This window comes from Sceloporus occidentalis, unplaced genomic scaffold, assembly GCF_023333645.1.
Source record: "Sceloporus occidentalis isolate IW3139 unplaced genomic scaffold, rSceOcc1.0.p SCAF_7, whole genome shotgun sequence".
NCBI lineage: Eukaryota > Metazoa > Chordata > Lepidosauria > Squamata > Phrynosomatidae > Sceloporus > Sceloporus occidentalis.
In genome coordinates, this window is record NW_028316987.1 from 66,466,018 (window position 1) to 66,480,459 (window position 14,442).

General features: G+C 48.8%; 1 protein-coding gene and 1 long non-coding RNA gene across 2 annotated transcripts in view; one reads left to right on the top strand and one right to left on the bottom strand.

The window, feature by feature from the left end:
• The first annotated feature begins 2,144 nt into the window (after positions 1–2,144).
• The window catches only part of LOC149309871 (uncharacterized), a 72,627-nt gene continuing 60,329 nt past the window's right edge, over positions 2,145–14,442 (top strand). The window contains exon 1 of the long non-coding RNA XR_016281855.1: positions 2,145–2,246. This is a non-coding gene — a long non-coding RNA (uncharacterized LOC149309871). The remainder of the gene's footprint in view (positions 2,247–14,442) is intronic.
• On the bottom strand, positions 3,782–11,729 carry LOC149309872 (homeobox protein Dlx6a-like). Its single transcript, XM_089531378.1, has 3 exons — positions 11,114–11,729; positions 7,707–7,900; positions 3,782–4,970 (listed from the first exon to the last, which is right to left on the bottom strand). Exons 1-3 carry the CDS (start codon positions 11,727–11,729, stop codon positions 4,719–4,721), a joined length of 1,062 nt encoding a protein of 353 aa, XP_089387504.1. The 3' UTR covers positions 3,782–4,718.

Sequence of the window (14,442 nt, forward strand, 5' to 3'; positions counted from 1 at the left end):
TGTCTGTCTGTCTACCTACCTACCTACCTACCTACCTACCTGTGTTGGAGACAGTCAGTAGCTAGGATTCCAATCATGCCAATATACCGATTCTACTTTTCATGTATGTCGATGGGCTCCTCCTGTCCTAACTATTTTCAGGAAAGATACCCCCCCCCCCTCGTTTAGGCCAGACCGCGTCGATCCTTCCTTCACCGCATCCGAGTAGAGGGCCGCCTGGCTTCCCTGGCTGAGCCTCGGAGGTGCCAACGAGGCTGGGCTTTCAGGGGCTTGGCTGGGCTTCAGCGGTCCTTTTGCGGCTTCAGGTCCTATCAATGCGGCTGGTGGGATCTGGGACGGGGGTTGGGGGTTTCAGGATCTGGGCGACTAGGTTTTGTGGCTCAAGGCCTGGCGTTTTGCCTTCAATCTCTCTCCTCCACAAAGCCCGGCTTTATTATCCCCACCACCATCACTTTTCCTAGAACTGGACATTGGGTGTTTACAGTGTGATGGTTGAGACCTGCATCAGTACCATCAGCACTGATGAGGAAGAAAGCTAAGAAGTCCTTAATTCGGACTGAAGGACGGGACGGATTCCCTCATATCTGCAGATGCCGCTTTTTTCTGGGTTTCCCTCTCTCCTTCCTTTAACGGTTCATTCCCTCCGTTGGGTTTTGAAACTATCTGACCCATTGCTCTAAAAACCAATCCTGGGACCTCTGTCTTTGGTTATTGCCCTTGTGTCTTTAAGTCATTTCTCCTTATAGCAACCCTAAAATGAACTTATCACAGGGTTTTCTTGCCACTTTTCTTGGGGGGGGGGGGGTGTTGACATTGCAATTCCTCTGAGGCTGAGAGAGTGTGACTTGCCCCAAAGAAGTTGCCCAGTGGGTTTACATGGCCGACTTCTATCCTTTTACTATTTAACTTTTATTTAGCTCCCGTGAAAATGGAATACAGGGTCGCAGAGCCGAAAACAAGGAAAGTAACAGATTCCTAAAGGAAGGGAGATCAGGGCTCTCAGGGAAGATGATCCCAAGTGCCCTCTGATGACACTCCCCAAGGACCCTCTCCAAAAACTGGACATCCAAACCAAAGGGGACAAAGCCAGTGAAATGAGAAGAAAAGCAGTGAAAATTTACATCTAGGCTGTCCGAAGATGGATAGGGGGTTTGGAAGTGGGGTCGGTTGTTATGGGGAAAGGGTTTGGGATATGTATGTATGTATGTATGTATGTATGTATGGGGTTATCTGGATCAAACTGCCCACCCCAGGAACCAGCGAATCCAAAAATATTAGGGATTTGGTGGATTTCTTCCCGAGGTCCAGTGCTGTTAAAACTGCTGAGAGTTTGGCCTCTAATTTTAGTCGGATCCTCTTATGATCCGAAACTGGTTTACTTAGTTATTTAGCAGCTTTACTAAGGCCTTTCACTGCATCGCAGCGGTGCTACTCGTTTTTGGAAAACATTTAGGATTGTGGTCGTGTAGACTGGACCGGATTTGTGGCTTCTCTTCCCAGCATCTCTCCCCTTTATCTGGTGGTTCGGCTGGTTTTAGGGTTATCCTCCCTGAAGAAATCTTTAGGGACTACGAAAGGTTTAAATGTATGGTAGCTTTCTCCCTCTCACCCGGCTCTGCATAATTCAGCGAACCCCGCAACCAGCTGTACCTCCGAAGCCTCTTCCATTCTTCCCTCGCATTATAATTTGGGTTAATTTTCAATTTTAGGTCCTACGTCTCTGCAATTTGTGTATGAATAACAGAATAATTTCCCTCTTTTGTTTCGCCTTTCCTGTTCCTGAATCTAAATAAAGATGGCTTTTTAGTATTAAAAGTGGAAGAAAATTACAGGTAATTATCTTTGACGGTAAAAACGCTGTAATCAGCGGGCTACATGAAAAATTACTCTAATTATGGCTGCATTTAAGAGAATGGGGGAGAACTGGGGGAGAAGGGAAAAAAGCCCTTCTTAGGGATAAAAACCTTAAATTGTCCCCAATGTCTGCTTCAAATTGGATGGCACTGCAGCTGGGGTCTTTGTTCACAATTGAACCTGGGGAGAGCTGAACCCAAAGTTTCACAGTGGGAACGGGGAGGGGGGCTGGGGGGAGCAAAGAGAAAAGAAAACATATTTTTTTTCGCCTTCCCCCTCCGAATGTAACAATGCGAATGGTAGAAAATGACAAGACTTGATCGGTTTTAAGCCATTCTGAAGACTGACTGAGCGTGGAAGTTGCTCAACAAAAAGCCGGCGCTGGTATATTGGTAAGTAGTCTTGGCTTTTGTGTCTAATTATAGTGACTGTCCTTTTTGCGCGACTGTATGTAGCTGTCATTATAGGGAGCACTCCGAGGATCTCCATTGACTTCTGATCAATGGCTCAGTGGTTTCAAGGTTCATAATTTGAAGGATGCCCAGGGCTCTAGCCATTAATTCTCCCAGTATGGGGCCATCCTGCTTGTGTGACGAAAGGGGGCTTTTTCCAGGGTTGTGTGTGTGTATATATATGTGTGTGTGTGTGTGTATGTGTGCAACCTACGAAGGGATATCATTCGCCCTGGACGCACCGCATTGTGCATCTGGGGGAGCGGTCTCCAAGCCCTCTTAGAAAGCCAGCTCTAGGGGAAAGCAACAACCAGCAGCTTCCCCATCACCTCACACACACACCCAGACAAAAGCCAGACAACCTCTGGGATGGAGCAGAGACTCTTTCCAACGACCTGAATCACTAAAAAGTCTCAGATCAGGAGCAAGGGTATGTAGAGAGATCTTGTAGCACCTTTGAGACTACTGAAAGAAAGAAGTTGCCAGCACGAGCTTTCGTAGGCTAAAGTCTACTTCCTCAGATGCATTCATCTGTTAAATTCCACAGATGCATTTGTCTATAACTGAAAGAAAGAAGTTGGCAGCATGAGCCTTCGTAGACATAGGTGCATTTGTCTACGAAAGCTCCTGCTGCCAACTTCTTTCTTTCACTGAGTCTCACAGGTGCTACTACCAGATCTTTCTACATACTGATTCTACAGACTAACACGGCTATATATCTTTGAATGCTATCGTCAGGAGAAAGGGTCCGCTTTCCTGACACTCCCTTTCAACAGAGAAGGGGAAAACACGGCCCAGTCTTGCCAGAAAGTCGAAAAGGGGCTAAGAACCCAGGCAAAGACCCCTTTGAAGTTGAAGGGACTTGTTGGAAGTGAAACAGTGGAAATCGCTCAGGTCCGCCGGGAGGAGAGTGTACTTTTGAAATAATACGAATACTACTACTAATAATAGTGATGATGATATCCCTGAATCCCCCAATTCGATAGTTAGGAAACAGATTATCTCTTAGATAATGAGAGAGCCAAAATACCAGACACTGTTTTTGGACTACTTTGTGTCCGTGTGTGTTTAGCGGCTATACAATATTCGCCTGTCATTACGCACCACCTGCTGACATACATAGCAAATATAGGCAAATATAGGGACACCTTTCTGCATTCTTTCCTGCCATTTAATATGTGGTCCCTTCTATTGGTTCAGATCTTAGGCAGGACATGTTTACTCTCGAGGAGTCCTGCCCAGTCACTCTCGTTAAGACAAACGCTTTAGGATCGGGATGTATTTAATTTCTAGCCTTCCTGCTTTAAAAAAAATAAAATTGGAGAGTGGGAATGCCGAAGGAGAGACAGAAACTTTTCAAAGCAGAGAGAAAGAGAGAAAGGCAAGGACCCTCCTGGACGTTTTCTGGCTTTTACTCTATATATGAAAGGAGACAAAACATACAAAGTATATATATACAACTAAAATTCAACAATATGTACAGCAGGTTTGCTGGGCAGCTGAAGGGGACCGAGACCACAGGGATTGGGAGTGAAATGGTAGCTTTAGGATTGGGGCGGGTGTGTTTTTTTTTCTCGTTTTGCTAAGTGAAGCCGCATCCGCACTGTTGAAATAAACCGGTTTGGCACCACTTTAACAGGCATGGCTCAATGCTCCGCTCTGGTGCCCTAACAAATTACCATTCCCAGAATTCCATAGCATTGAGCCATGCCCGTTAAAGTGGTGCCAAACCGGATCATTTCCCTCTTTTTCTAAATGTCGGGCTTCAACAGGTTATTTCAGAGGCCTTGTAGCTTTGAAAAAGCGAGACAGGGACTGGATGCAACCTCGCAGCTGGTTGTCAGTTGAGAAAACGTGGGGTTTTAGGCCAGTTTTCCTCCCCCGTCTCCATTGTTTTGATTTTGCAAACGGTGTTTTCTTCTCCGTGGAACAACAAGGGATCCCTCCCTACCCTTTTGCAAATCTGTTCATCTCGGTTCGGTGAATAAAAAAACACAGGAGAGCTTCCCTTCGCTTCTTTTGCATGAAACCAGTTGTTCTTTTTAAAAAGTTGTTGCCTGGACCGGTGAGAAAAGTGTGTACATTTCCCCCCTCCTTTTCCTGTTGTTTTTGGGTTTTCTTGTCGTGGTTGTTGTTCTTTTGCTTGGACTTATACTCCCAGAGAGAAGGTCGGTGCCTCCGAGTCCCAAAGAAAAGATCCGAAAGCGGAGCATCTGACGTGGGTCTCTTTCAGTTCGAGATCAATCGCTGAGGTTAAAGGAAAGGGGGAGGCAAAGACCCCCCCTCCCGGCCCGCCTTCCTTTGCCACACAACTCCACTTTGCCCCCAGGACCCGGGGCCTGGCCCTCTTGGCAAGGCCAGGCTGGCAGACTGGGCGGCTGCTCCAGGACCGTCGTGTTGCTCTTGGCCCGCTCACATCATTTGCGGTCTCTGCATTGTGTCTTGATGTGGGGAAGAGTACCAGTGAGAATAGCCGGGCATGTAGCTGTTGGGGGGCATGCTGACTCCTTTGGCAGAGGCTGAAACGTCCCAGACAGGAGGCAGGCCCGGAGATCGGGGCGAGAGGGTGGCGGAGCCTGGCAGGGGGTCGCTCTCGTGGGGGTTGCCCCCTTGCTTCAGGAGCTTCTTGAACTTGGAGCGCTTGTTCTGGAACCAGATCTTCACCTGCAACAGAAAAAGGCAGAAGAAGGCGTGAGAGGCCTGCAGAGAGCCCAGGTCAAGGGGAAGGAAGGAACAGGCCCGAGAGAGTCTCATTGACCTCTTTCTTTCTTCCTTTCTTTCCTCCCTTCCTGCCTTGCCTTCGTCCCTTTCTGCCTTGCCTTGCCTTGCCTTGCCTTGCCTTGCCTTGCCTTGCCTTGCCTTGCCTTGCCTTCCTTCCTTCCTTCCTCCGCTTACCTTACCTTACCTTACCTTATCTTCCGGTCTTTCCTTTCCTTTCCATTCTTCCCTTCCCTTCCCTTCCCATCCCTTCCCTTCCCTTCTTTCCTGTCTTGCCTTGCCTTGCCCTTCCTTCCTCTCTTGCTCCCATCTGTGGCTCAATATGCCCTACCTATGGCTGTGCCACGAACCTTAGCCGCCCCCCCCCTTCCTGTCTTTTCTGGCCATTGTTTCAACCGCCTGCAATTAGGGCCTGCTTAGGTACAGCTGCGCTTTGCATTTTGGTTTAATCTCTCCCGCCCCCTTCTCTCTCTCTCTCTCTCTCTCTCTCTCTCTCTCTCTCACTGGCCATTTCTTGCCGTGGGACAGTGAACAACGCAGTCGGGCATTCTTGTCCCTTTCTTTCCCACGCATCCACTTGAAGCCACCTACGCAGGTAGACCAGCCTGCAGACGCGCACAGACCCGATAGGCATCGGGCCTATACTGTGCGGCATAATTACCGACACGTAATTACCCTTTGATAATTATCGGATTGGGAGCAGCGTCAGTGCATTTATTCTTGGCATCGATCCGCTGTCCCTGAATATGCAGGAGTTTCCCCCCTCCACCTGGTTCTTTCCCCCATCTTTGAGCTCAGGGGGTGGCTGGCTGGGTGGGCAACTGTATCTCCCATCTGCCCTGCCCAGCAAATCCAGTGGGGAGGGATGATGGGAGTTGCAGTCCCACAGACCCCCTACCTTGCCCATCTCAGTTTTAGCTCCTTGAGCTTCACTCTTTATTGTTATGTGCCTTTCCGATGTATGGCGTCCCTAAAGCCCTATTCCTATCATGGGGTCTTCTTGGCAAGATTTATTCAAAGGGAGCGTGCTTTTGCCTTTCTTTGAGCCTGAGAGAGTGTGACTGTATGGCTGAGCTATGATCTCCAGAGTCTAATGCTCAAACCACTAGGCCAGGAATTTCACTCTAGTAAAAAGCAAAAATCCAACCTGTTTCCCCCTCAATGCTGCAACACTTACAACCACTGTCACCATTCATTTCAGTGGGATACAAATGCATCCCTAACCTCACATACTCAGAGTGCCTAAGATTTATTTCCAAGTCCACAGGCTTTGGAAGAGGGACACTAAGACCAGGCTCTAAAAAGGTCTGGCACTGCAGTCGGTTTCAAGTAGTGGCTCAAAAAGTCAGTTTTGCTGGATCCCAATGCGGCCTATACAGAAGCAAGGCAGGAGGGAAAGGGAGCACTTCCAGCAGCCTTCCTCCTAAGGTCCAAGAAAGGCCTGGAGAGTTGAAATATTCCAGGGAGGAGTATGATCTTCTGTAGTTTACAGCTGGAATAATCTCAGTGTCTTTAAATCAAGCCAGCGGGAAGAACAACAAGAAAAGCAGCTTCTCGTGCAGGGGAAATGAATGAAAAGCCAGACCAAACTTTGTTTTAAAAAAAGATAGAAAACCTACAAAAACCTTTGCAACCACAGAAGGGAATTGCATGCTGTGCAAAAACAAACAAACAAATAAAAATGTCCCGGCTCCCTTTTCATGTAGGTCCAGCTTTCTAAACTCAAGTTATACAGAAAAGTATGGCTATTAAAATATACTATCACCGTAAAGTCACCAAGGCTCTTTCCTTAGTAGCAGCCAAGAAATACCTGCAGCATGATTATCTCCCGGAAAATATAAATGCTACCGTTACATATACATACATACATACGTACATATATATAACCAACAACCTCTAGTTGTGAATCCAGATAATCGCTTTATTTTATCATTATTATTATTTTCTCCTCCTCAGTCAGTACTACTCGGTGTGTCATTCAGGCTTATATTTGCCGGGGAACCCAGAACACACCAACCACATTTAACTGTGGCTTAACTTCCTCTAATTTTGTACACGCTTCCCTTTGATCGTCAGCTCTATCATCACCTCCAGTACATTTCGCCTGAGGGCACCCACTGAATTCCACTTACTCATCCAGGATAATTTACTATTGGATATTACTGAGGAAGGTGTGCTTTCTATGGGCCCAGAGGCTGTGTCTTTAATAACCACATTTAACTCTCTCTCTCCACTGTACTGGGCCAGAATTTGGGAGAGAGGATGTGTTCCCTTTCCCCATCCTCCTTTTAAAGCAAACATTAAAACTCTCCCCATTGCTTTCCACTACCTTTGCTTCTTTGATCACCAGGGAACTGATCACAAGGGAATAAATCAATGCCCACCTTTCGATCTGGTGGACCCAAACCTTCAAACACACCGAAGAGGGCTATTCATGCGCAAACATACATTACACCCAGGTTAAATTTAGTGCTTTTTTGGTTTTGGTTTTGCTTCGTTTTGCAGTTCACCCAAGTGTGACCTCCAGTTTTATCCTTACCCTGGGGTCATTGTTGTTGTGTTGTTTTGAGGTGAAAGGGCTACTCAGGCAGTTGTGTAATCCAAGACTGCAAGAGTCTGGACCTCGCCCGCAATTATTATTATTATTATTATTATTATTATTATTATTATTATCACTATTACCTGGGTCTGAGTAAGTCCTAGTGATGCCGCCAGCTCTGCTCTCTCAGGAAGCGCCAGGTACTGGGTCTGTTGGAAACGGTGGTTTAAAGCCTGCAGCTGGAGACTCGAGTAAATGGTCCGAGGTTTCCGGATCTTCTTCCCTTTCCCGTTAAATCGGATTTCCCCGTTTTCGATGACTGTCGTCTTTTGCTGATCTGCAATCAAAAAGGGAAAGCAGGTTGTCAAAGGAGGCGGCTACTCCAGCATCCCAACCCAGTCCCAAAATTTTTGGGGGGTCGTCATCATCATCATGACCACCATCACCACCATCATCATTTATTGTATTTATACCCGCTCTTTAGAAATGCTCTTAAAGCAGCTTACAAATTGTTAATTAGACAAATCCCTGCCTTTAGGCTTACAACTCCAAAAGACATGACACAAAAAATGTGTCGTGTGTGCCTGTAATCATTTAGCGACAAAACCATCCCCTTGCCATTATTTAAAAGGTCAGAAGAAGTATGGGCCAGGCGACAGACAATGTCATCTAAACAAGGCCTTTTCTTTTTCTTCTTTTGGCTACCTGGGATTCCCCTTCGCCACCAAAAGGATCACACAGGCTTCTCTGATAGATTTGGCTTATGAGTCCTGTTAACAGTTCAGAAGGTCAAGTAAACTTCTTGTAAGCACTGCTTTGCGCCAACAACAACAACAACAACAACAACAGCGTTGCTCCCCAGTCACACCTCGTTCTTTTTAAGATATCCGTAAAAACATCCTGTAAACGAGTTTCTGCTCCTACATTTCTTTCATTCATCCTGTCTAACTGAATTTATTTAGGCATCAAGCTAAGATATGGATCTTCTCCTTAAAGGTTTACAGTATGCCAAGGGATCTTATAGAAAGAAGCTAATCTCAAAGGTGCTACAAGATCCCTTGGCATCCTGATTTTCCAGACTAACAGGGGGATGTCTGAATTCAAGATTTACTTATACCTTTATTACACATACACATACAAACACAGGTTAATTTATCACAAAGGGAGGAAGGGAGAAATGAAGATCTCTCACTAAATACATGACAATATTTATCACTGAGCTCTGCTTAGACAGACATATAGCCACTGTCAAATATCAAGGACCGGCTTATATACTACAAGGGCAGTATTTTGGGGTTGTGTCTTTCGTTCCTTGAACTACCAGTTACTGATCAGCCCATCAGATAAGCCTTGGGATGCATGGATTTAACTGTTGATAGTGTACCTCCAATATATAATGGTTGGGACAATGTAGCATGAGTCTCAGAAGAAATGCATCTCCTTTCTAGAAGAGCTATTTAAGGGTATGTAAAGGGTATGAGCGTTTGACTAGACTCTGGAGATCAGAGTCCCAGCATAAATACACCACTGTGGGCAAGTCGCACTCTCTCAGCCTCAGAGGATAGTCATGGCAAAAACCCCTCTGAAGAAACTTGCCAAGAAAACCCTAGCATCGGTTCGCCTTAGGCTCTCCCTAAGTCAAACATGACTTGGAGGCACACAACAACAACAACAACAATAACAGCAGCAGCAGCAGCAGCCACGGTCCCCAGGATCTGATTGTTCTCCTTCGGGTGCTAATCCCGTTCCTAACTCGCTTTCGCTCCCTTGTCCTCCTGCATCAAGCAACAAAGGATAGACCGTTGTGGCCTTTCTCTCTGCCTTTGCCTCTCTCCTAGGGAGGCTGGCATTGATGCCCACCGTGCGGCGTTGGCAAGAGGAAAAGGAAAGGCCCGCCGGCTCTTTGGAAGAGCCCTTCTGCAGGGAAAAGCCACCGTGATGAGGGCATCTATGGGCTAAGCAAACAAATACCCTAGCAGGAGAATATATATTTTACACACACACACACACACACACACACACACACACACACACACACACGTCGCAGGAGGGTCTTAACTAAGGGACTCGGACTGGCAATCCATAGCAAGGAGGAAGCCCGTGACAATGGCTCGGCCCTAGCAGAAAGGATGCGCCCAGGTGCCACCCACCAGGAGGGAAAGGCCGCAAAAGGAAGGGGCCGTTATTTGAGAGTAAATCCCATGCAAAGGAATTCCCCCCCTCCCCGAATAAACTGGGCCCGGATCGGGCTCTGGAGATGTCAAGGGTGAGAAAGATGCGCCAAGGAGAGGAAGGGGAAAGAGCGAGACTGGCATCCCCGATGGATCTGGAAGAGCCAGGGGAACTTTCTCCTGAGGAAATGGTGAAGGGATGGGGAGAAAGCAAGGGAAGGAAGCAAACACAGAAGGAAGGGGGTCAGAAAGAGGGAAGGAAAGAAACGATAAAATGGAGAGGGAAAAAGGAAGGAAGGAAGGAAGGAAGGAGAAAGAGAAGGAGGAGAAGGAGAAGAAAACTGAACAGACATCCAGGGATAGCCATGTTGGCCCAAAGTACAATCACATCCCAAAGCCACCAAACAGTGCTACCTTTATTGGGCCGACCCAAAGGCATCAAATACATGGCTTCTTCGTCAAGCAAAGGTGTTTTTTAAAAACAAAAAAAACAAAAAACGGAATAGTGACAGTGTCAGTCCCAAGTCTGCGTTTTTGTCAAGCTGTAGCCGCTCTCGGTTCAGGTGGCATTGGAGCAGGCATTCATGCAGGTGGGCAAGAAGGGAAGGGTGAAAGGCAAGGGAGAAAACAAAGTGGCAGCAGGAAGAGAAAGGAGAAAGGGAAGGGGAAGCAGGAGAAGGGGAAGAGGGAGAGACAAAGGAAGGGAGGGAGGAACTCAAAGATATCCAAAGAAAGAAAGAATTCAAAGATATAGCCGTGTCAGTCTGTAGAATCAGTATGTGGAGAGATCTTGTAGCACCTTAGCTCATGCTACCAATTTCTTTCTTTCAGTTCGTCTCAAAGGTGCTACAAGATCTCTCCACATACAGAAAGAAAAGAAAAGGGGAAGGGAAGGGAAGAGAAGAGAAGGAAGGGGAAGGCAAGGCAGGGCAAGGAAAGAAGGGGGAAGGGAAGGGGAAGGGAAAAGGAAAGGAAGGGGAAGGCAAGGCAAGGGGAAGGCAAGGAAAGAAGGAAGGGGAAGGGGAAGGCAAGGCAAGGAAGGAAGGGAACAAGGAAGCAAGCAAGGAAGGAGAAGACAAGACAAGGCAGGAAGGGGGAAGGGAAAGGGAAAGAGAAAGAGGAAAGAAGAGAGGGAAGCAAGGAAGCAGAAGGCAAGGCAGGAAGGGGAAAGGGAAAGAGAAAGGAGGGGAAGGAAAGGAAAGAAGGAAGGATGGAAGAAATTAAGGATGGATGGAAGGAAGGCAAAGGAAGAAAGCAGGAGAGCGGGAAGGGCCCGGGAAGTCGAGACAATGGAAGGCCGGGCCGGGACCGGGGAAGTCGGGCTCTGTCGGTGGGCCTTGGCTCGGGGCCCGGGACTCCGTTGTCGGCGCGGGACCCACCTGCGTCGTCGCTCCTGGCCTGGCTGCCGGTGCCTCCTGCTCCTCCTGCTCCGGCTGCTCCGGCTGCTGCTGTTCCGTGGTAGGGCTGGAGGTAGGGGCTGTGCTGCGCGTGGCTCACGTAGGGGTAGGCGGCGGCGGCGGCAGCGGCGGCGGCCAGGGATCGGTGGCTGTAGGAGTTGGTGCTGGCGGCGGCGGCGGAGGGTCCCGGGGGGTAGGGGGCGGCGTGGTGGTGGTGATGGTGGTGGTGGTGGTGCGGGTGCTGGTGGGAGTGCGGGTGGGAGTGGGAGGCCGGGGCGGCGGAGTGGAGGCAGTGCAGCGGGTAGTGGGCGCCTGCCATGGCTGCCGATGCGGCGGGAGAGCTCTGCTGCTGCTGCTGCTGCTGTGGCTGCTGTGGCTGTGGCTGCTGTGGCTGATGCTGCTGCTGCTGCTGTGGCGGCGCCTGTGCCCCGGGAGGCGGCGGCGGAGGTGGCTGCTGCTGCTGATGCTGCTGCTGCTGAGAGGGCTGCTGCTGCTGCTGCTGCTGTTGTTGCTGCTGCTGCTGCCCAAACTCCATGAAGGCGGATTTGGAGGAGTCCGGCGCCTCCAGCCCCTCCGCCATCGTAGTCATGGTCATCATCCAAGTCGGGCCAAGCGAGGCGAGGCGAGGCTCCTCTCTTTCACCCAGCTCCGCGCCTCTCTCTCTCTCTCTCTCTTCCCCCCCTCGGTCCCTTCCCAGGGAACTAGCCCCCGGGATCAAGCCGCCTTTTCCTCCCTCTCTTCTCTTCTCCTCTCCTCTCCTCTTTTCTCCTCTTTTTTCTTTCTTTCTTTTTTAATTTCCTCCCTTCTTCTTCTTCCTCTTCTTCTTCTTCCTCCTCCTCTTCCTCCTCCTCCTCCTCTTCTTCTTTTTGTTTTGCGCGCCTGAGAGTGTGTGTGTGGGGAGGGTGTGTGTGTGTGTGTGTGTGTGTGTGTGTGTGTGTGGAGGGGGGGCTGGGAGGCGAGCGAAGGAGCGAGGAAGGGAGCCGGCGAGGAAGAGGGGGAGAGGGGCCTTGTTAACCGAGGGAGGGGAGGAGGGGAGGAGTGTGCCAGCGCCTGGGGAGGGAGAGCAGGCAGGCAGGCAGGCGAGGGAAGGAAGGCGAAGCAGCCGAAGGGAAGAAGGGAAGGGAAGGGGCCACGGAGGAGGGAGCACCAGAGGCACACGCAGGCCTCCCTGGGCCTTTCCTCCTCCCGCTTCTTTCCCCCTCCTCCAGCCCCAACTTGGGGGCTTCTCTCTCTCTCTCTCTCTCTTCCTCTCTTCTTCTTCCTTCCTTCCTTCCTTCCTTCCTTTCTCTCCCTTCCTTTCTCTCTCTCTTCCTTCTCCCTTTCTGGCTCTCGCTCTTCTTTCCTTCTTTCCTCCCTCCCTCCCTCCCTTCCTTCCTTCCTTCCTCTCACTCTCTTCTTTTCTCTCTCTTTCCTTTCTCCGTTTCTCTCTCTCTCTCCCCCTTCCTTCCTTCCTTCCTTCCTTCCTTCCTTCCTTCCTCTCTTTCTCTCTTCTTTCCTTTTTTCCTCCCTCTCTTTCTTCCTCTCTCCCTCTCTTTTCCTTCCTTTCTCTCCTTTCTCATACCTCGTGCATTCTTTCTTTTTCTTCTCAGTTCGAGATTTATCCGGGATGATTTAGCTCCCCACCTCCCCTGTATGGCCTTCTAACTGACAAGAACTTATTATTATTATCATTACTTTTATTATTTTATTTTATTATTATTTTTCCCATAAGGGGGGATTCTCTCAAAAGTTGGACTTCTCCTTTTACACTCGAGGCAAGAGGAAGAGGAGGAGGAGGAAGAGGAGGACACAATACAGGCGCGGGGACACACACACACACACAGAGCTATAACCAAGAGAAAGAGAGAGAGAGAGTCCTGTGGTTGGCCTCCAAAGGGCAGCGGCTCCCTATTGGTCAACCCACCCGTGACGTCACCAAGCCCGGGCAGTTCTACTGGCGTCTGCGCGAGCCCACCTTCTGCACAACTTCAAAGCTTGGAGCGACCTGGAAGCAGCCAACCAGAGCCTCGGGCGCTGTGTGTGTGTGTGTTTTCCTCTTTGTGTGTGTGTGTTGTAGTGCAATGCAACAAAGGCTGCACTTGGAAGCAACAGAATCGCTTACATACCCCCGGCGCTATGAGAGAAAAATGCTGTGTGGGTGTGTGTGCGCGCGCGCGTGTGTAAACACACATATAGGACCCATCTGTGGGGTTTGACCCCACTTTAACTGCCACGGCTCAATGCTATGGAATTCTGGGAATGGTAGTTCGTTGGGGTACCAGAATTTCCATAGCACTGAGCCGTGACAGTTAAAAGTCCAAAACACACTGCAGCAATAATCCAGTTTGAAATCGCTTTAACCGCCTTGGCTCAGTGCTAGGGAATCCTGGGAGCTGTAGTTGATTGTGGTATCAGAGCTCTCTGACAGAGAAGGTTCTGTGTCTCACAAAACTACAGTTCCCAGAATTCCCTAGCATTGAGCAAGGGCAGTTAAAGTAGTCTCAAACCGGGTTACTTCTGCAGTGTGTTTTGGACCATAGTGGGGTCAGGCAGGATTATTTCTGCAGTGCGGATGCAGCCTTAGTGCCTATATCCCTCTGCATACATTCCGTATTGACATTCCATCAGACCCTTAACCCGCCACTGGTCTCAAACACGTGTGTGATGAAGACGTTCAGACGTCTTGCTCAGAGGGCCTTAAAAAGATCTGTAGCTCTTCACTCGACCTAGTCCCCTTTCTCTTCCCGTGCTTTAAGAAAAAAGCGTGTCATGGTGTTCGTGGGAACCATTCACTCCAAAGAACCCGAATGTCGGGGCGTGCTCTTGATCCAGAGCCTCATCTCCGCTTGTCAGCATCCTCCTTCGAGGGCGAATCCTTAGAGATCCGTCAGCAATACGTTCCTCTCCTCTTCCCTCCCCCAGCACTGAAAACAGAAGCGTCTGTAATGCTTTCAAATTTATGCAAATGAGGCGTGCGGTTCGTGGTTTGGCAACTCTTGATTGCAATATAAACTACCCGAGGAAAATGTGCCTTCGCCCTAAATTTGCCTTTCGATTACAATCCCGGTTGATTTTATTTTATTGTCAACATTGTTAATGATTAAAAAAAAAAAAAGCAGCGTCGCTTCGCCGTTATTTTATTTTATTATTTTTTTTTACTTTCCGAAAGGAGGCAATTAGACTTCTAATCAGGAATACACACACATACGGAAAAAGAGAGAGAGAGAGAGAGAGAGGGAAAGAAAAAGAAAAAGGAAGGAAAAAAATCTCCCATGATTAACTGCACTACTTTGTTCAAATTGCCGCTATAAAATTCAGAACAATTTGCCTGT

Coding starts and splice junctions, on each gene's coding strand:
- LOC149309872 (XM_089531378.1), bottom strand. CDS start 11,729: ATGATGACCATGACTACGATGGCGGAGGGGCTGGAGGCGCCGGACTCC. Junction 7,901..11,113: donor GGCCAGGAGCGACGACGCAG/GTGGGTCCCGCG, acceptor TTTTGATTGCAG/ATCAGCAAAAGACGACAGTC. Junction 4,971..7,706: donor TAGGACTTACTCAGACCCAG/GTAATAGTGATA, acceptor TTTCTGTTGCAG/GTGAAGATCTGGTTCCAGAA.